Source organism: Passer domesticus, chromosome 1 (genome assembly GCF_036417665.1).
Source record: "Passer domesticus isolate bPasDom1 chromosome 1, bPasDom1.hap1, whole genome shotgun sequence".
Lineage (NCBI taxonomy): Eukaryota > Metazoa > Chordata > Aves > Passeriformes > Passeridae > Passer > Passer domesticus.
In genome coordinates this window covers 8,978,797-9,001,091 of record NC_087474.1, presented here as the reverse complement: position 1 = coordinate 9,001,091, position 22,295 = coordinate 8,978,797, and the positions used below count along the sequence as shown (strand labels likewise).

The following is a 22,295-nucleotide window of genomic DNA, read 5'->3' as shown; positions in this document are numbered from 1 at the left end:
ACATCAATAGTAGAACAAAATAAAGTGAGCAGAAACTGAGCCAAGTTAATAAGACAATGTTGTTGGTATTTTAAAATAGCCAAACAAAAGAATAGTGGAGAAAGGATTTTCATCCTTTTATAAGTGGTTACTGCACTTTTGAATTATAAAATACTCGGAAAAAAAAGTCCTAGAGAAAGACATTGCAGGACACATATGAGTTATCAGGTCTCCTGGTTCTTAATCAAAACCTGTGAATTCCAGAAAATATGCAAATGCATACAACAAAATTGAACTAACTTTCCCATGTCTTTGTTGTGGCAACAATTGAATCAGTAGGAGGAAAAGTTGTCAAATTTTCACAACCAGGTGTTTCATATTTCTCTGCTTGACTTTCCTTCATTATCCTCTGGGATGTTCTGTGACCATCAGAAACTGAGCTACTGCTGCTTGGCTCCCCATCCATCTCCACAGAGCTGATGGGCCAGCACTTGATTTTTACTTACCTTAACTGCAAAGTGAAATGAGTTAGCCTATGCCACCTGACTTGTCCCAGCACCTTTGGGACAGTCCTAGATTCAGTAATCTATCAACTCCAGAAGCCAAAATTTGCTGTGCTGTCTGCACACATCGTGTGACTTCTTCTGATGCAGGGACTGTCCACATACTCAGCATTGGTGTCTTCTCACACTCATTTGACAAGAAGCAGATGCTTAGACTAATTTTTTATCTGAGCTCCTTTGCTTTGAACTCTCTGGCCCATCAGTGACAGTATTGTTTCTCCTGGGAACAGTCCACACAAACTGCCACCATGGCTACAAACAGTGAGATAAAGAGAGGAAGCTTATCAGCAGACTTTAGCATGTGCAAAATTATACAGAGAAAACTGGTCTGTTCTCTCATGGTGAGGCACAGCCAGTTTTTCAGCAAGACTCTGCCCTCCTCAGTGTCCATGCAAAGTGTGAGCTGGTTCACATTCAGGCTCCTCTCTGACAGAGGTCAGATAGCTCCAGGCAGGGAAATGCAGCTAGAACTGCAGGTCAGGTCATTCAGAGATTTCTGTTCTACAAGTAGATGTCTGTGAGTGGTGACCAATGTACAAGAGCAGTTATTCCCTCTTGAGCAGAGAAAAGGCCTAAAGCCATCTAGAAGAGACTCAGAGTTCTGTTCAAGATTTTATTCTTTAATGGAGACCAAGCAAAGATTCAGCCAAGCACTGCAGCTCATACTTTCTTCCAAGGGAATTCTGAAATTCACCCTTAACCAACAAAACCTGAGTTCACCAAGGGTTTGGTGACCCTAACCTAAATTAATGTCAAAGGAAGCTAACTTGGCTCTGAGGACTCAGAAGGAGCTAGAGAAAATGTGCTTTCCCTTGCTTTTACCCAAACCAATTTTTGTGTACACTAATGAACTGTACTTTCAAAAAGCAATTGAAGGGTTGTTCAGAGCAAACCCAGCCAGGCACTGATTGTGAAAACAAACACTGACATACAGATATTCAGGATTAATTTTATATTTCAGCTTGCAACAATAATCAGTGATGTTACCAAGCACACACACAAAAAAAAAAAAAAACAAACCAAAAAAAACCAACAACAAACAAACAAAAAAAAAACCACAAACCACTTGAAATTTTCTCTGTGCATATTGCACAGAGAGCAGCCACAAAAAACAAAGGCAGCTTAACTTCACTCCCTGACTCTGCAGTAAGTTCATCCTTAATAATTGAGCTTATCTAGTTTTTCTTTCTCACACCATATGACCAGTCTCCAAAGGTAGCTGATAGGATCTGGAACTTTGCTGGTGTGTTTGAAATATTCTGTCCTGCCACAGGCACACACAGGATCCAGGACAGTTCCCAGCTCCTGGGACTCTGTGGGCCAGAGGAAGACAATTTACAGAAGTTCAAACACCAGCAACAAGCAGAGGCACCATGCTGTGCTCTTAGTATCAAGTGTCAAAAGACATTTAAATGATGCTTCATTACAGCTTGTACTGTAGGGTGGTGAAAAGCTGTGAGCTGAAAACAAGTGGGCTGACCTGTGTGTTATTTTTGCAGAGGGAAGAATTTCAGCACTCAGCAGAGCATCATGCAGCAGTTCTGTGTGATAGGTGGGTGCAGCACTATCATGGCCAAGAGGAGTGGTGATGACATGCAAAATAAGTGCATTTATGACTTCAGGCTATCAACAAGTGCTATTCTCAGAGACAAGCAAAGGCCACACTTGCTGGCAGCAAAATGTGTACGTGCAAGCAGAGGTTACTCACTCCACTTAACCCCACTTCCCCAAAGGAAAAAACATTCTGAGTTTCAATGGAGCTGAATTAGGAGCCTTGATTAGCCTAGCTGATGAGGATTTGGGTGTGAGAAGTCAGATTAACTGAGTTTAGCCACTACACTCTAAAAGGCAGCTCCTTTCCTGTGCTCAGTTCCAGAGCTGCTTCCCTTGAGCAGTCACCAGGTCAGGTCCTGGCCCTCACCATCCTCTGTCCCCTGAGCAGAACTTTCAGAGAAACAAAACAAATCACAGTCTCACAGCTGGAAATCTCCCATGATGCTGATGGAAATATCTGGATTTTACTTCAAATTGTACCCATTCATTTCAGAGGTCTTTTCAACACTACTTAACAGCACCTTTTTTGCTGCATTTGTATGAAAACTGAACAAGTCCTTCCTGTAGTTTCCCCCTTTATGTTGATGTTCGCTTAAAGAGAGTCTTATCAGCTCCATTTTCCAGTCTCTCTGAAGATGTTACGTAGCATTTTGTCAATTTAGGAACACATCCTCATTCTTCTTTGTATTATCTCAGTATTTTGGTTTCCGGGAGGATATTGAAAATGAAAAGAAATGTCATTTGTTATTAAAATGTTGCCCATACTTTCACAGATGCAACCTGGCCTCTGGAGGAGACACTCTGATTTCACCCTTCTGAGACAGAAGGCACAAGAATTTTGATAGTCATCATGGAGACATGAAGGAACAGTTTATCCTATCTTAAAAGAGATGTTGAAGGATCCTTCCTTCCTTCCTTCCTTCCTTCCTTCCTTCCTTCCTTCCTTCCTTCCTTCCTTCCTTCCTTCCTTCCTTCCTTCCTTCCTTCCTTCCTTCCTTCCTTCCTTCCTTCCTTCCTTCCTTCCTTCCTTCCTTCCTTCCTTCCTTCCTTCCTTCCTTCCTTCCTTCCTTCCTTCCTTCCTTCCATAGGATCAGCATTTATCTACTCTAAAAGTTTTTTTTTGCTTTGTTCCACCTGACCGAGGACCTGATCCATGTATATATTTTAGAATATCACAGTTTATTTAAGATTATTACTGCTTTTGCATGCATTTTCCCCCCTTATTTATAGTGAGATCTTCAGGCACCACTCTCTGGGATTTTGTCTACCTTGGCATGCAGTCTCTCCCCTCTGGTTATGAGGAAAGTCCTGTACCCCTCTCTGACATGTGAGTACAAAAGGCTGGTGCAGGGATGATGTGGGTAAAGGAGAGCAAATCTCAGAATTGTCCCAAGTGACATCAGAAATCAGTTACTGGGGTTTTTTTCCATATTTTAGCTTTGCAGATGGCTGAGGGATGCATGATTTCTCCCACTGAGCTTTGGGGCAATATGACTGCAACCACTGGAGCTTTGCTGAAGTCAGTGGACACCACAATCCCTGTGATTCCTCTTAACAAACTTACAGCTCTAAACTTGTTCCAAATGCCAAACATCTTTCACCATGAGACAGGTGCAGCCAAGACATCACACAGCAAGATTTGGTGTGCAAAAGTAAGTTTAATTAAAAGCTTTGAAAGTGAAACTTAAAGAGAAACCAGAAAGAGTGAGTCATGCAGCTCCAGTAGAAAATGTCACTGTCAGGTTACTGTTGGCAACTTGACACCTCTCATGATCTTCAAAGTATTGGTGCCCCTTTAAAATGGCACAAAATTCACTGAAATGCTTTTGAAATTCCCACCTGCTTTTACCTGCCCACCTTTTCTGCTTACCCACACATAAGGAAAATGCTTTTTTCTGTCTTTCTCCAATTTATCAATTTTTTTCAGTCTCAAGGTCATTAAATGTAGGATAGCTGTTTTAAATATTGAATTACAAACATATTCTGCTGTCTCTGCTGTCAGCAGCTGCTGCAGAGTTGCACTCAGTGCTCTTGCTGAAGCAGAAAGAGATGGCAATAATCCAGGCAAAGTCTCTGCAGGAGGCACCACAGGGAGCTGGCATCCACCCAGGCCCAGGGAATGGCTCCTCTGCCAGCAGGCATCGTGCTGGCCCCTCTGCCTGCTCGAAACACCTCCATCCTGGAGCATTTGAAAATCACATAACAAACATCAATGAGTACTGTCAACCAGCTTCCTTCCTCCTCAAGATCAGCTTGCATAGTATGGAAAATATTTTGAGGTAATGTCATTATAGCAACAGGTTTAATTACTTCAGACATTTTGGAGTGTGGGTTTCAGCTTTACGTTATTCCACTTATTTGTGACAATGACATGATTGTTGGTGATAAAAGGTTCCTAATCACAGTTACTTGGTAGACAAGTGCAAAGGAAGAGCAGCTGTCATCAGGAAGAAAAGGAGCTCAAATCCTGCCTGTCTGGGATTGCCGATGAAGGAAGCCACATGTATGAAACCAGACCATGAAGTAGCCCCTCTCTGCCTGCACAAGGTGATGTGCTTGTGCTCCACCTGCAGAGGCTGGGAGGAGGAAAACACCCATCCAAGGGGAGTTTTCCTGCATGCAGCTCCTCTCCTGTCTGCTCTCTGATGGTTGAACCAGTGCTGGCCCCAGGACCTAAGGACAGGTGTGTTGTGAGAGCAGATAAGGGACAAAAGCATTTTTTAGCAATGCTGAAGTTAAAAGCAGGTTGTGAGTACCAGGGTGAGCCAGGCCTGGTGCATTGAATGGATGGTGTCCATTCCTCTCAGAACTCTTCATCCTGACCCTGGAAACTGCTCCCTAGCTCCCTCTGAGCTGCCTCCATGGTCCCTTCTTGTCTCCTCTCCCAGCCCTCACTGGGCACAGACTCTGTCTCGCAGCAGTAGCTGAGCCTGAGATGTTGCCCTGCATCCACAGTGTGCACTTTTCCCACAGCTCCCAAGTTTCCTCATACTGCATACTAACAATTCTTCTTTCCAGGAACCTTATTAGCTGGACACAGAAGCACAAACTATTTCAATGAAGATTGATGATTAGGCTTTCTTGACTCTTATATGTCAATTAATGAATTGGATCCAAGCACATAGCCATGTGCCAGTTTTGATTTTAATAACTTAGTGCCTGTCAGGACTCAGGTTTTCCTAATAAGTTTCATGTTCCTCCCAGCTGAACTTATTCCTTATGTTTTTTACTAGAATATTTATTTCCATCAGTTCACGTCAGTATTCTTTGACTGCTTCAATTACCAGTAAGTGTCCATCTCCTGGTCAAGACTGTGCATTTGCTCTTTGATTATGAATTTTCCTGTTTTTTATGGATTGAAAGGTGAAGTGATCACCTTAGCCCAAACAAAACTGACAAAGGAATGTGAAATAAATCCCTGTGACCATCTCTTGTCCCTGAAAATCCTGCAGGGATACACAAGAAAGGATGGCCATGGAATTGGGGTCAAGTTAGTACCACAGGTATTTCTATCCCCTCCTGGCAAGGGCACTGCCCCCAAAACCTCATGTCCTTTGCACCAGCCCAGGTGTGCAGCCAAAGCTGGCATGGTCCACCATCCAAAGATGTCTGCATGGGTGATGGAGTACCAGTGGGATCTTCTGTGCAAGCTGAGTGGGAAAAGTTCCAGGAGAGCTGCACTACTGAGCCATTGATGGTGGCTTCTTTACAGCTATTCCAATGCTTCTGATCCTTTATTAGCATTTTATAAATGGAAATAATGCAAACACAGAAAACTCAGAGGTGAGAGACAGGGCTTTTTTATCTGTGCTCTTTCATGGAACCAGCCCTTACTCCTGAAGATATTTGTGTGTCATCCATAATGCATTTACTTTCTGAGGCTGCAGCTCTGGCTGGCAACAGCCAGTGTTTTGCAGGAGATACCTCTCACTTATCCTTGCAGCTGAGGCTGAAATATCCCAGCAGGAGCTTTCCCCCAGCAGAGCAGCAGCCCATGCCAGCCTTCACTCAGTGCTGCTGGGCATTTTTTGGGAGAGAATGAACAGGACATATTGTGAACTTCCAACAAAAGTCATGCTCAAGCTTTGCTCCGTGCCCCAGATGCAGAAGGCTGCCAGCACTGCTAGCCCAGAGATAATGTTTCAGGCATGAGGCACAGTCAAATCTGCAGATCTGAGGAGGGACATCTCTTTCATTCCACTTGTGAGCTTGGGTGGGTGCCTGAAAGTTAAGTATCTGTAACCTGACAGCAAAAGCCTAAACCCTAACAGAGTAATATTTGGAAAATTCTGGATTTGCTGATGATGGAAAAGCACTGAATACCCATCAAGGAATTCAGCAGCAGGCTGAAATATCAGTTTTCACTGAGGTGAAAAAATCATAAATTTTCCATGTGCCATTTGCAAAACAGAATGGCAAATTCTGATTTACCTCACAAATATTGCATCATCCAAATTCTCAGGAACACTTTTTATCTCTTTGGAAGACTTAATTTATTCATCTACTTATTTTCATTGATGTGAAAGCAACGGGAACTGAAATAAGCAAGATCCAAAATAGTGAGAGGATAGATTGTTGTCACTGTAGCTGGAAGGAGAGGGCAGATTATATCTAAGAGAGTTGTTTGCCTCATTTAGACTGACTGAGGATGGTTGGAGGATGCTGTGGAAAGACAACTGACAATGTGTTGGTGCAAGAAGGTGGACAAGGGAGTGAAAGCTAGAATAAAGACAAAACAAGGAGGAAAAACCATGAGTGTGAACAAAGAAAACTGTTGTCCAGACAAGAGAATAATAGATACCAGAATACTGATATGCTGAGAAAATAGACCAAGAGCTGAATCCTGCCAAGCCCATAGGCCCTGATCTCAGTGCCCAACTCATCTTCATCCTTACATTCCTGCAGAACTAGAGGAAGGGAGGCTGGTAGAATATTATGTGTATTTTCTACTTATTTGTAGGTATTTTATACTTATTTTTCACAGGTGTGTGAATAATACAGTTACAGCAGCACATTCATATTGCTCAAACACCTGTGCTTAATTATTTTCACAGGCTCACATCTCAGTGCTTGGAAAGATAGATTCAATGAGCAGGGATGACTGTGCTGCTCTGGACGAGTCTTTTGAGGCAGCTGTTTCCATGGTGTTTAAGCATTAAATACACTGAGTGACATTCCTGAAGCTCCTTGCAAGGTGGCTGGGCTGTGACTGAAGTTAGGAGTTGAAAACATAAGAACTTTTATTCAGATGATGGTCAGAAGTTTATCAGGCAGGTGGAAGACAAAGAATTCCATTATGTCCTTCTGCATGATCCACTAAAATACTTCTGCAGTATTTTAGTTTATGTATCTGTCAACACACGTCACTGAACTGTAAAACTCTCAGTGGGCAACTTTTTATATTTGGATATATCTGCCTATCCTTGAAGAAACCTGGATAAAATATTTCTCCTTTCTTTCCTTCCTGCTGTAAATGATCTTATTCTGTGTTAAAGGCATTTTTAGCTAGAAATAGTAGCAATTCTATTGCTATTACTGCAAATTGATAGATGTGCCCTAATGCAAACAGCTTGTGAGACAATCCCTGTGCTTTTGATAACATTTTGAAGGCATCACAGTAATTGTTAACTAGTCCATTAGGGATGTTCTAGCTTTTAAAATGTATTGATTTAAATTATGTATGTTAATCTATCAACATTAAAATGTAATTTGCAGCAAACTGCTTATAATATATGAATGATAAGCCATAAATAATAACTGTGGCTGTAAATTAAATTACTTGATTAAGCTGCAAAGATGCACTCTAATTTGGAACAGAAAATTACTTTGAAGTGATTTCAGCAGCTGATAATTCTTTTAGAGCAGCAGAGTTTTATGAGCCATAGTCTTCTTCATGTTAGACACCAAACTTTGTGATGGATTTTTGCCCACTAACATGGTTAGTTGGGTATTGCTATGCCTCGAATGCAATGGGTGTAACAGACTGACCAAATAATGAGTGACAACTATTTTAGCCAAAATATGAAAGTGCTTGAAATCAAATACATTAATTCTTTTCTGATAGAATGTGAATAACCTTGGGTTGGGTGTCAGCGAGAGCAAAGCCCCTAGAAGAGCCTTAATTCTGAAACACAGCAGAGACAGTATATAAAAGAGTCGCAGTTATTTTGGAATTTTTAATAGGCACAATAAATAATGGTATTGTAAAACCCCTAAAACCTTCAGCAGAATTTAATATGAGGCTCTGAAATACAAACTGAGCAGAAATTCAATGCTTGACCTCTTCTCACAACATGTCTCACATTGCTGGTACAGTAGATTAGATTCTGGATGAGTTTCAATAGATAGAATAACTAAAAATAACTTACCAAACATGGACTTCTGTACCCAAAAGCTGCTTTGACAGCTTGCATGTATCTAAGTGGAAAGGGATGAAGTTGTGGGAAAGTACTGGAAAGTACTGGAGAGCTTGTGTTCCAGGAGCAGAGAGCCTTTTCTGTGTATCCCAAGAGAAGTACTGCACCTCCTTAGAACCAGAGTACAGCCTGCCACTGTTGGGACACAAGGCTTGCCTGGAGCTCAGGGCAGCACTGCTGTATATCCATAAGGAGACTCCTTCTCAAACTCTCTTTGCCTAAGGACACCCTAGACACGTGCTGGGGCACATGGATTCCTTGGGATTGTGACACAGTGGGGTTGGAATTTGTGGGCTTCTCCTTTAGGGCACCTTTAGCACACCCAAGGCAAGGGCACACCAAAAATGGTTCATCTGGGCTGGGTGAGCAATCAGATTTCTCATTACAAACAAAAAGACACTGATAGATGAAATATAAAACCAATTCAATTTTAAGACTGGAGGGTACTTCCAATTGTCTGGGTGCATTTCTCCTATAATCCAGTATTTCTAAATGTCCCAGCTATCTGAGGCTTGGGGTCCACCTCCTTCTTCTGAGTTCTTCCACTAGATCTCAGCTCATACATTTGTTGCTCTGAAACCCAATTTCTAGGCACTTTAAGTGGGGGGTGTTTTTTTCCCCTTTAATAAATGCAAATGATGGGAGATGGTGTGATCATGCATCACAGGATGATGAAGGATTCAAAGTGCTTCCAAGTAAATGGGACTTCCTTGATCTCTCAACCTGATATTACAAATAATTTGTTTATTTAATTATAGTTTGATTTCTCCTCTGCTAAGTCCGCTTGGGCAGAGGTGTCTAAGATGTAGATACAGAGAAATATACATATATCTGTTTATATTATTCAAGTAGTATTAATATTTAAAACTTCCATTGATTGATAGCTTCCATTGATAATTAGCTCAAGGCTGATTTCAACACACATCTACTTTCCTTATCTAAAGAAATGTCTTTGGAGCAGGATCTGATGCAATTTACTGGTATTCCCAGACATGACTGTTACAGGAAACACCTTAATAGCTGAAAATGAGATATTTGAGCCTAACTCGTGGTCTAAATGCAATTCACCTCAACATAGAGGTGAATTTGGAAAAGTTTCTCTATGAGAAAATCAGAATAGACTTTTTAAAAGCAGATAAATAGACAGAGATACTATGAGAAATAACAATATTCCTACTTATTTCCTTGTTAAAATTTTCCTTTTCAGATAACACAAGATGTAGGATGTAGTCAGCCAGCAGGCTTGAAACAGAAGTATTTATTTACACAGTCTAATTATTTGGTGGAATATATTGCCACAAAATATTCTGGGGACAAACTAAAAATGGTTTTCAAAAGCTGGATGAATCACTGGGAAAAAACATTCCCTCCTTAAGTACAGTGATCTGCTACCATCTGAATAAGAAAATTCCTCTGCCATCACGGAATTGATTTCCAAATTGCCAGAAGCTTGGAAGACACACCAAACTTGGAAGAAAAGTGTCACTGCATGTTCCTCTTGCTTCCCCTCTTACTCTGCCTTTTTCCTTCAGCATTTGCCCTTGGCCTCTGTGGGTGGGGTACAATCAACCTGATGCCTGAATATGGCTATTTTCATGTATGGGTAGATTTTTCAGAAAGACCTTAAACTTCAGAGATTAGTAATGACATTAGAGAAAAGAAGTTTTTTGGTTTTAAAGAGATGCATGCATTGATATGAAGAAATGCAATATATTGTGAAATCCTTACCTTTGTAAAGTATGAAAAGAATGCAAATCAGAACTTAAACAAATATAAACTACACTGAATGTCTTTGAAGATTGTGCATAGGTAGTTCTCCATTGGACTCCATGCAACACCCACATAATTAGTAATGAATTTGCTTAACGAAACAACCTTACAGAACTGCCAAAATGCTAAGTATGGAGCAAGTAAAGCAAAAGCTTCAGGGAATTTAGGGAATCTACAGTAATGTAGCGTCTAACCTATGTCCTGCATTCCACAGGACCAATGGAGGAATTTCCTTCTACTCAATGTGAATTTCATTATTTTGGGAGACTTAATCTTTAAATGAGGCCCTTTGACACTGTCTCATAATGTGAAAAATAGCTGGATTAAAAGTAACCTAAGTAATTGTTAATTTTTAAAGTGAAGGTTAGAAGGGCAGTTTCACATCCATTTTTTCCTTTATCCTACTTTTCTGGTATTAATCAGCCTGTCCTTTGGCTCAACTGCATGGGCATTAAGAGTATCCTATCACCACTGCAAATAAATGGAGCAATAAAAAAAAAATCTTCTCCACCTACCTCATATAAGCTCTGTGAGACACAGACTTTTCTTGGTCACTTATTTCAATAGTGCAATAGAACTTGACTCCCAAATGATTGATAAAAGTTATTCTAGATGAGAAAAGTTTATTAAATTTTGCTCTTAATTCTTTGCCCTGAAGATACAGCATTAGAAATCTGGAGTTCTGACTGCAGTCAGGGTAATGCACAACTTCATTTAACTCACTGAAAGGCTTCACTATTTGCTTCTGGTATTTCAAAATTACAGCAAATGTCTGATGGTGGACTAATGGATTGTTCTTTATGCCTCTGGAAGAATTCCCCAATCTCCTTAAACAACACTTTTTTACCCAGCTCTCTTATTTTCTCTCCTTCAAGAAGTACCAAGCAGATTAAAAATGTGGCTTTTAAACTATGTGCCTAACAAACTGCTGTGTTATGACTCTCTTTTTTTCTATAACAGAGAGAAAACATTGCAGTTGGAGTTTGAGTAAAGTTATGAAATCCCTGATGTGCAACAATTGTGGGGTGGACAAGCTGAATGTTTTTTCATGGTCACAAGACAGAAAACATAAAAGAGGAACATCAGTGAAATAATCAGCTGGTGGAGCACAGCTTTTGGCTAAGAAAGACCTCTTAACACTGTAGCACTTCAAAGCCTGACTAAAAATACAAACAATATAGTCTACATGCTTTTTATTTACTGCATTGAACCTATTCAGCAACAACAGATTGTCTGACCTGTGCATGGGATTAGTTTCCAGTGGAGCTGTTATATTTCAGACTCCCAAAAGTAAAACCCACTTGACATCTGGGAGAAAAGGGCAGCAAATATATGACAAAATTTAATGAATCCAAGGGAAGCAAGGGTTCAAGTAAAGGTGAAAAATAATCATATTTTAAATGTCAATGGGTAGTATAGGCTACTACTGTATTGCTTTACTCCTGCTTTTAATAGGGTATCATTGCAATTTTCAATTGGGTTGCACCAGGGTAAAACTGGGAAACAGAGCCCTTAGGCTGCTTTAATTTATAATAGGATATAAATTATTTGGAGCTGAAATTCCATCAGTTTAGTAGCACAGTGTTAAAAAGTTTAAGCTACATCCATGAAAAATACAGATTTTTCTAACTATGTGCAAATGTTAGTACTTTTGAGTCTGTATTTGACACTGTGTCAGTAACCAATATGAAAAAAAAAGCACAGATTTCCTTGTGCTCAAATCAAGCCCATCAAACAATTCGAGCTATCAAACAATTTGACTCTTATCTGCCTCCCTCCTCACAGCTGAGGAGGCTCAGAAACACAGACAAACAAGCAATTGTCTGTAAATAGACTATAATAGAAGCTAATAATGAAAATATGTCTCATTAGCCATTTCCTTGTCCTGGTACCTTCACAACTTTTTGGTTTGCATTTCATGACTGATGACCACATTCTGGTTACATCCTAAGTGAATTCTACATGGGCCTATTCCAACAGTCTCTGCAATTTAATGACACTTCAGTATTTGTTTTAGTCCTGCCAATTTCTACACCTAACACAGACCTAGATGAACTTTCCACTCCTCAGAAGAAAGCTTCTATTTTTACAATTTAAATGTGTTCTGGTAAAAATATTCCAGGTTGCAGAATATTCCCTTCCTTTGGAGGCTACAAAGCACCCATATCTTTCAATATGACTTAATTAAATGACAGCTATACTTAATTAAGGCAAAATTGCAGTGGGTAGGATGGTCAACTTCAGTACAAATAAAATAAATGTTCTGGGACTAAAGAAGAGTCATTCTGTTCCTGTTCTCCCAAGCTCTGCTGGAAATATAGGCTGACAGGTTAATAGAAGCATTTCCAAACAGTTGTAAGAAATCAGCCATCTGATTCAAGAATTCTGTTCCTTGGTTAACTTACAATTCAGCTACTGAAAACTTGATTTTCCCATCTGTGAGTTGACAAAATGGAATGAACACAGTATTAATATTTATGTTCCAAATAAAAAAGGCTTTCAAAGCATGTTCATAAAGTGGAAAATAAAAGCAGCAGTTTATCCAAAACTTTCTGGCGTTTTACAAATTTAGAATTTATCAGCCTTGCTGCCAGGATTTGTTGGTTTAAGAGCAAGTAATCATATTTTATGGAAGTTATTAATATAGGTGAACTTCTGTATCATTTGAATGTTCTCTAGTATATGGATCAGTTAATTTCAACTACAGTTCATACTGTTATGAGTGTTTATTCCAAAATTGCCCACAGGTGGGAGAAAATGTTTACTGGGTCTGGTTGAAATGTTTTGCGATAGCAATGTTTATATTCTACATAAAGATCATTCAATTGAGTGTGTGTGCATGTGACCCAGAGGTACCAGTAAAAATCACATCTATATGAAAATACAGTGAGCATTTTTTTCTTTCACAAGAGTCTAATTTCTAATTAATCATGTTGCCTTCTTCTGAATAAAATCCAGTATCTTATATAACTTGACGATCATTAGAAGTAGCTGATGGAAAATGAAATGTTTTGTTTGAAACAATTTCTTTACTCCTTATGCATGGAATTGCTTTCCTTGGCCTGCCAATACTTCCCACTTTGCTGATATGTGCTCCAAAGTGGTTACATCCAAATGCCCAACTGCTAAGAGTGCATGTCTGCACTCTAATGATCTGCATTTCCCATTGAGAAAATGCAAAAAAGGACAAATATTTTTCCTCACATTCTAGTAACAGCAGCTGTCAGCCCAGGATACTTTTATTATTACTGATATTCTTAAATTGGTTTCCAGTTCAAGAGAGGAAAATCATTTAGGATTTTCTACAGGCCCACTACAGGAACTGACTCTCCAGGCAGTACAAGCATAAGATAATAAAATATCTGGATGTTTGACAGGTACTTCTGGGCAAAACCTGATACTATTTTTTCCTTTTTGCATATTGAAAAAACCCACCACAACTGCACACAGCACAAGGCAGACAAATCCCAACCTTTTGCTTATAGGTTCCATGTACAGAATTGGGTACAGTAGAGAAAATTCAGGATGGGAAGTCCTGAAAGTGATTAAATTATATTGGATTTCTTTCAGAAGATTGAGCTGAGAGAAAGGAGTGATGGTGTGTGTGTGTCTCCCAAGAGTGAGAGATTTGGCTTTGACTTTTTTTATGATGGATGTCAGCAGAGATGCTCTGATACCTTACTGGAAAAACTACCTGCCCTTTCTTTATCTGGATTACTAAAGTTATTCTTATTTAACTTGTAATGTATTGCCAGCAATGAAGATAAGGAGGGTCACTTGTGTTTGTGGACACTGAAAAGGAAGTCCATGACTAATCAAGGACCTAGGATTTGCAAAAATGCTCTCTGAAATATTAATTTCTCCATCAATTCTTTGGGCTCTCTGGATTTGTGCAATGGACAACAACACACTCACTACCCAAGTGGTGCATGTTATTTTCATAAAGAACTCATTTTTTACTGCTGTGACTTGGCACCATCATGTGGCCACTTTGAGTTTTCTCAACTTAAGTAAAAATTTACAATAGAAAAATGTTTGCAATTAATTAATTTAAACTTAGAAATATTTCAATCTACTCCAGAAGGAGAAGGTACATACGTTAAATATATCTGTTCACTAAATACTGAATACACTGTCTGTGAATTGTCACTTTTTCACCAAATCTGAGCTTGTTTAATCAAGGTTTTACTCATGTTCTTTAAGCCAGCTTTTCTTAAGTTACAAAAGACATTTTCAGTTCTTCATCTTGGTCCAACCCTTAACAGCAGCATACAAAAATTAGCATATTATGGACAGCTGTCCTCTTTCTCACCACAAGAGCTTTGGAAATTATTTGCAGAATTAAACAGGTAAGTACTTTCTGGTTAATGTCAGCAATCCCAAGAGATTTAGAATTTCAGCAAATCTCCCAGTCATATTGTTCACATAAACCAATCCAAACAGGGAGGGTACATCTCAGAACCTGGGTTAGTCAGGTATTCCCTTGGCACAGTTTCAGGGTCAAAATCAGAAGGTAGATATGTGTGATGAAATTTGTGTTTTGATATGTTTGCATATTGTCTTTAGGTGGACACAAGAAAGTTTTACCAAGCATTAATGTTTAAGAGGCCCAGAGGTGGAAATCTCCTCACATTCAGGTTGTACAGAAACACAACTTTATGTTTGCCAAAGAATTGCTGTGATTTCTTTCACAGTGAAATAAGGAGAAACAGCAGTGCAATTTATAGGAATGCATTTTTGCTATTTTTAAAAATATATGTACATCTAGAGTACTTTCAATAATGAAACACAGCCATCATATTTCTGAGTACAATAATAGTAAATTTGATTTTGTAATTTTTTATGATAAAATATATTGTTTCAGTTGAAATATTGTATTGGTAGTCTTTAAAATATACAGAAGTTATATACAAATTACATTATTTTTTTTTAATTGAAGTAAAAAATAAACTACACATTTTGCAATAAATTCTATAACCCTGTTTCTAAAAAGACTGCAGTAAAATAGAATACAGTTTGTCAGATTCCTCAGGCTGAGGTAATGCCCACTTCTTCTTTACATACTGAATGTCTATCTGTCCAGATTCCTTGGCCAGCACAATGCCTAACAATCCATTTGCTTTTTCTGGTTCTCCCAGCAGAGTCATAGTTACAACCCTGAAATCAAAAGAACAGGGGAGTGTTTTTTAATTGAGGCAAAATAAATAGAAATTTGTGCTTTCAAACATGTTTGGATCAGGTTACTTACAGTCAACTAAATGATTCTTATTTTCTGCTCAGGCCCCAGCATGTTCTTTAGCTTTTCACCAGCTGCAACCATTTAATGTAAATATAACATGCAATTCTTCCCCCATGCATTTTATCATCAATTTCTAATCATGGTTGTAAATTATTTTAAGCTTGTAAAAATGAACAATGTTGATTGCATTTTACAGTACAGTGTAATAAATTTAAAATTTAAATAATTTAAAATTTAAAAAATTTTAAAACTGTAGTAATTTCTCCAAAAACCAGCAATGTGTTGCTACAGTTAACAAGGATACAAGGAAAACTTTTAGTTAGAGGGATATTCAGCAAGACTAACTTCAGCCTAGGGAGACAGTCAAAATTTGGCTCACTGTAGTTTGTTTCCACACCTTCAGTAGTTCACAAAATAAGAGTTAGAAAAGCAAATTCTAAAGATAATTTAAAATCAAGCAAAAAAACCCATGCAGCAATATTAATATTTTGTTAAAAAGAGAGCACTTACCTCTCTGATGGGATAGTCTGCTTGGCCACAGGCAACAAATCATTTTCCAGAAGATCCCAGATGTAAATATTGGATGATGCATCCAGGGCAAAGAACACAGCAGGTCTTGTCAAAGCCCACTGCAGGGCAATAATTGGCTGCCCCTTTGTGCTGCCATTCCACTGCATGAGGGGATACTCTGATGTCATCTGATGTAACCTAATACTTCCATCTGAACAGCCAACCTACACCATAAATGAAAACAAAATACCTTCTGGAACAAAACAAACTAAGCAAGATATAAAAAGTGGTGTTTAGGTACCCGGCTTACTGGTGGACTTGGAAGTGATGGGTTAAAGGTTGGACTTGATGATCTTGGGGGTCTTTTCCAACCCAAATTATCCTATTATTCTGTGATTTATTTTTTTTTTGTCACCCTTCATGGCAGATTTGAATTAGTGAGGTAAATCTACTAACACATCTAGTTAAATACATCAATTTACCAATACTGCCTCAGCAAGTAATTAAAAAACGAAATTTCTATTAAAACGCTTTCATACCAAAAACAGTGGCTTTCCAAAAGGGAAGAAATCAATTGCAGTGATGCTTATTGATCTCAGTCTGCTCTCCTGGGGCCTGAATACCTTTGGAGCAACTTTGAAATCATGTCTTGTACCATGGCCTACCAGACCCTATGAACAATATAAAGAAAATTAATTAAACAAAACAACAAAAGAAGTTGCATTATTGGTATTACAGGAAAGAGGTAAATAATTCATGAGCTGATACTTTAAAAGATCCTTACTAGCTAACAAATTTTAATAGGTAACAGCTTTTAACAATATAGGCTCAAGTTATAAATTTTATATAGTCTACTGGTAAAATCCCAACTAAATAAGACAGCTTCTAAACCAAAAAACTAACAACGAGATGAATTCCAGGATGGTACTCACAATGTTGGTTCCAACAATGAAGTGATTGGGATTAGAAGACAGAAATTTAATAGTCAGTGTCTGTGGCATTCTCTGGCTAATATCCTTTGGGAAAAGGCTGAGGAAAATGGAAAAGGCAAAAGATGACATTAACACAGTGAATTGTCTCCAAAAGCTGTGCAAGTACATACAGAAACTCTTTATCTAAAATGTCTATGACTAGATCTAGGAAGAAATGTGTATTTAAAAACCCCCCAAAACAGAAAATTATGTTAAGTATATCTCATGTAACAGCAAATTAGTAAAGTATAGGAAAAATCAGCTTTGTGAGATAACGTGTAAAATTGTAATGTCCCAGTTTTCCTACCTGTTACTCAATTCCACAGTTGAGCTATGTACTAACTTCACTTTCCCTCCAGGAACCAAACCTAAAATTATAAAAAATTATTATTTGAACTGACTTAAGCACTTTGCATTTAAAAAGTGCAATCAATAAATTAAATCGTAAGGTAATAAGTAAAAAGGATATTTTATAATTAGTTTACTGCAGATACAGCCTTTGACATGTAAGAATCTTACATAATTCAGAACTATTTGCTTCAGAATTCAAATCTGAAGAGTTACAATCTTTGACAGAAATAGAAACATAGTTACACTTTTCTTTTTCAGCACTCTGTAAGACTCAATTCTAGAAATGGTTAAAATGCACATTTATGTTACTTGGATCTTTGACAATGAATTATAGTGATGAGATAGTGCAGTAATGCATCCACAAAGTTGGTCTATGTTACTTGCTAGCAGAGAACAACATAAATAATGCAAATCCTTCAAAGACAATAATTTTTTGAAGAGGAAAAAGTTTTATTGCTGGTTGCAGTAAAAATGTGTCAACACATGACCACAGCTTTAAAATGTACCTCTCCACAGACATAATACCCAGCTTCAGCAGCTTAATATAGCCTGACATTGCACATGAGCTTGTAGAAACTGATCAAAAATTCTAGTTTGCTGTCATTACTTCATTGTTTATTTATGTATTTTCAAATGTAAAAGGATTTCAGTCACAGCCTTTTCCAGTTAGGTAAACATATAAGTGTAAATTTATTTAAAGAACAAAGAATGTAATTTTCTCCATTTACATAACTCAAAAAGGGCTGAATGGACTTGGTTTTTCTGTGTTTCCAGAGAAAACTTCTCATGCTAAATTAAGTATCTTACCTAAAAAAGAGCTTTCAGGATAATTCTCAAAATGGAGACACATGCAACGACAAAAGCACTATAAGAGGTTTGGTTAAAACTGAAGTACGAAGAGGAGTACAAAGACATAAAATTACACATTCTTTGAAAAAAAAACAAAAAACTGTTGACAACACAGAAAACTACTCTGACTTGTATGAAATGTGGCTGTCTAATGCCAATTACCAGTGCAGAATTAACAGATGAGATTTAGATAGTGGTGAAAATTATTCTCCTATCTAACCAATAACCCCAAACATCAGCTATGAATTATTCAGAATAAATCTTTTCCTCAGTAATTTTGCCTTCTTCTAAACTACTTCTCAGCATCACTGACTCTTCCTCTCTCTTTTAACTTCATAATCCCAACACTGGAGCATTTTATTCTACCTCCAACAGTAGTACAGTACTCACCTAAGTCAGTTTGTGAACCAGCTAGATCTGCTTTCTGCAATTCAACAACTACCTGAAAGGTCAATATTTAACATTAATAAACAATAAATATTTACCAGATTCCAAAGTTGTAACAGTAAGTAATAACTCTAAAGGCTGTTTGGAGAGGCAGGTCTAACATTACAGTGATTACAGGTAGATTCTCTACTCCCTGTCAATGTCTGCAATTCAAAAAATAGCTTCACATGCCTCATGGATGTTCCCTGATGGAAAGCAGAATACGGAAAGCTGCATTCTACACTTAATTGCTAGTTGGCATCTTGCTGGTTTGGCCAGTCACAAAAACCCACCCTAAACAAGGAATTGTAACACATTTTCTGTGCTTTCCTATACATGAATAAAATGAACTTTACATGAAATAAAAAGGGTAGATCATTTGGCCTGAATCTGTTGCTACTTAAGTTACTAAAGTTAAGGCTTTAAGGAATATGATTACTGACACAGAGGTGAATACTTTTATCCCTTATTATTCACAGGTTCAGCAGATGGGCCAAAGCTGCATCAGGTAAAAAAACCCACTTAAAACACATGGTAGAAGAGTTGTCAGGACAGTAGTTAAGAGCAGCAGACCTAGTGCTTTCATAACCATCATATTTCAGGCAAGGAAATCTTATCCTACGACTTTCACTTTTTATCTCTTTAACATTTGTTTTATATAAATTAGGAATTTAATTTCTCCCCTACATTCAGTATCATCTCTGACACCACTGTGATTTTGAAATTAAGGTAGGTGGGTGAAAGATGACTGAGGACTATTAATCAAGTACTGGAAATATGTGAACATATTTTTATTAAATAATACAGTTGATTGCCTTTTTCGTGAATTCATGTACCTGTTAATACTTTTGCCTAAAGATAACTTTAGGGAGTCAGATCAAAACTTTTAAGGAGAATTCCAACAGAATGGTTAGTGTTGCTGTCCTTTTCATGGAGGCAATTCTCCTAAAAAATTCTGAATTTGGGTTGTTGTATTTGAAGTATTTTATGACACATTATACTCTCTCTTTTCATCCATACTCACCCACATATTGAGGATTCCATTTTCATCCATTGAAGCTATCTGAAATGGAGGGCCTGACATTTCTATGGAAGGAATGGCAACAATTTATATTCATACACTGACTTTCCTCCTGAATAATAGCAAAGGATTTGAAACATTTCCTACATTAATACATCCTCTGAAACTTCTGCAATCTTCTCAGCTGCTTAAAAAGGGAAAGTTCTCTAAGTCTACCAAAAGGGGAAAAAAGACAAACTTTCTTTACAGACAGGGCAGTCAAATATTGGAGCAGGCTTCCTAGAGAAGTGGTCAATGCCCCAGGCCTGTCAGTGTTGAGGAGCTATTTGCACAATGCCCTGAACACGTTTTAACTTGGTCACCCCAAACTGATCAGGCAGTTGGACTGGAAGATCCTTGTAGGTCCCTTCCAACTCAAACAGTCTGGTCTACATGGTCTAGTCTGGTCTATTCCAGTATGTGCAGCTTGTCCTACCAGAAAGGCAAATGATCTCAGCCTGCATCTTTTTTAAAATGTCTGGATTCTCTGTGGACTTTGGAAGGCAACATAAAGTGAAACAGATGGAATCTTGTAAAACCTGCAATAGGCAGCACATTTCTTCAAACCACTATGGATCTCAAAGTACAAAATTTGCTATGGAAGTGATAATTCTAATTCTTCCCTAGCACACTGTTTGAGAATTTGAGGATGTGAGGATTAGAGTTTCTTTGCAAAGGTTGGTCATAAAAAGAACAGGCAAAAGGCAAAGGAAAAACCACCAATTACAGCCACTCATTTTAAGTGCTTTTATATATAAGCAAGTTGCTCCACTGACTCTGACAGGGATTTTTTTTGGACATTAGACATTTTTCAAACACAGTTTTTGAGTGATAACTTGTTTTATCATGGAAATACGGTCTAGAAAGCAGACTTTATAACAACCACATGACCACATCTGATGTGAAGCTGCACTGAATGAACATTACATAAAAATGAGAGCCCAAAACAAACATGAATATTGCATGCAATTGATACAAACAACTTAAGAGGCAGACTGGGATATAAACTGGATTTTGGCTATGATGTATTTATTTCACTAGATACCTAAAGAAAAACTCATATGTACTGATGCTTAGAAGAGCAGTTTACATACCCTCTTGATAAGGGAGGCTTGAGAGCCCATAACTGTGGTTACTGTTGAGAGAAGTTGAGACAGGTTCCACTGCCAGTATAGGAGAGGTGTGGTTTACTGAGTTTAGAATGCCATCTGTAAATGAGGATAATGAAAGTTAAACATAGTACTTTCCAAAAAAAACAACAAATCTTAATCACTCTTCAGCTCATGGGAGAATGATGATTACAAAGGAAGAATGGCAAATAATGAACTTTGCACAAGTCTAAAATACAACACTGCAAACTGCTAAATCAACAAAATACTACTAGATAAATCAGTGTTCCAATATTCTGTTCATTTCTCATTTTCCAAATGACTGATGCACCATTTATGCCACTGTACCAGACATTTCATTGAAATCTGACATTTCAGGGTTACCATGGAAAGAATTATTTCAAGCTCCTTAAACAACAGGGGTAGAAATAAATCACTATTTACTGTAAAAGAAGACAAAATTGAAGAAAAATTACTCTTAGTAGAATGTATCCTGAAAAATCCTGAAACAAAGTATTCACCAGAAGAAAATGGTGAATGTATGTATTTACCCTTTAATAACATTTTAAGGCTAATGTGTGTTTAGAGTAATTTCAATGTGTGTTCTTTGCCAGACACTCATGATTTCTGGACTGCCCTATGCACTGAACTTAATCTCATCTAAGACTGAGGCATTAAGGCTTCCTAAGCATCCAGCATTAAACCTGCCTGCTTGCATAAGCAACTACATGAAACTGCACACATCCACTTGACTACCAGCATGCAACACAACACCAAGCATCTCTGACCTACTAAAAAAAATTAGAAGTGTATCTACAACCAACTACTGTTTACTTTTACATGGCTGCTGCAATTAGAAACACTTATGAAGAAAAGAGGATTTTGTAAATGTGTGTAGTGGGGTGTTTTAGAAAGCTAATAGTACCACAGCCAAAGTTAAATCAGAATATGGTTTGGACTGGAAGGGATATTAAAGATCATCTCATTCCAACCCCCAGCTGTGGGTAGGGACAACTTGTGCTGGCCAGGTTGCTCGGAGCCCCATCCAGCCTGGCCTAGAACACTTTCAGGGATGGAGCATCCACAACTTCTGTGGGCAACTTGTGCCAGTGCCTCACCACTCCCACAGGAAAAATGTCTTCCTAATAACTAACCTAAACCTACATTCCTAATAAAATTATTTACAAAACTATTACTGTATGTTATTGTTCACTCTAGGAATGTCTTGCATGAACGTTACAGAAACATCAAGACTTAGGTGGCAATTTCGCTGTGCACAAAGTGACTGAGCAGGATGCACAGATGCTCACCTGTGGAAAATGTGGGAACTCTGAATGTCCACTGAGTTTCAGTGATCATCATACAAGGGTGCATTCTTGAGTCTTCTCGAAGGTCCCACACCAACAATGAACCATCTACTGTTCCAGCAAAAACTAACGTTGCTTTACTGGGACTAAAGCAGCAGCATATCACCTGTAAAACAGTAAAAGCATGCTGG

The 22,295-nt window shown here is 38.2% G+C and overlaps 1 protein-coding gene and 1 long non-coding RNA gene across 2 annotated transcripts in view; one reads left to right on the top strand and one right to left on the bottom strand.

The window, feature by feature from the left end:
* Positions 1 to 8,833: 8,833 nt before the first annotated feature.
* On the top strand, positions 8,834 to 22,216 carry LOC135279398 (uncharacterized). Its single transcript, XR_010346665.1, has 2 exons — positions 8,834 to 8,874; positions 19,108 to 22,216. It is a non-coding gene; the product is annotated as an uncharacterized LOC135279398 (long non-coding RNA).
* Positions 14,452 to 22,295, bottom strand: part of DYNC2I1 (dynein 2 intermediate chain 1) — a 26,520-nt gene continuing 18,676 nt past the window's right edge. The window contains exons 16-24 of the mRNA XM_064386461.1: positions 22,108 to 22,270; positions 20,783 to 20,896; positions 19,653 to 19,714; positions 18,593 to 18,644; positions 17,310 to 17,370; positions 16,964 to 17,060; positions 16,571 to 16,702; positions 16,032 to 16,255; positions 14,452 to 15,439 (exon numbers count right to left, since the gene is read on the bottom strand). Coding sequence (XP_064242531.1) covers positions 15,268 to 15,439; positions 16,032 to 16,255; positions 16,571 to 16,702; positions 16,964 to 17,060; positions 17,310 to 17,370; positions 18,593 to 18,644; positions 19,653 to 19,714; positions 20,783 to 20,896; positions 22,108 to 22,270 — 1,077 coding nt within the window. The 3' untranslated portion in view covers positions 14,452 to 15,267. The remainder of the gene's footprint in view (positions 15,440 to 16,031; positions 16,256 to 16,570; positions 16,703 to 16,963; positions 17,061 to 17,309; positions 17,371 to 18,592; positions 18,645 to 19,652; positions 19,715 to 20,782; positions 20,897 to 22,107; positions 22,271 to 22,295) is intronic.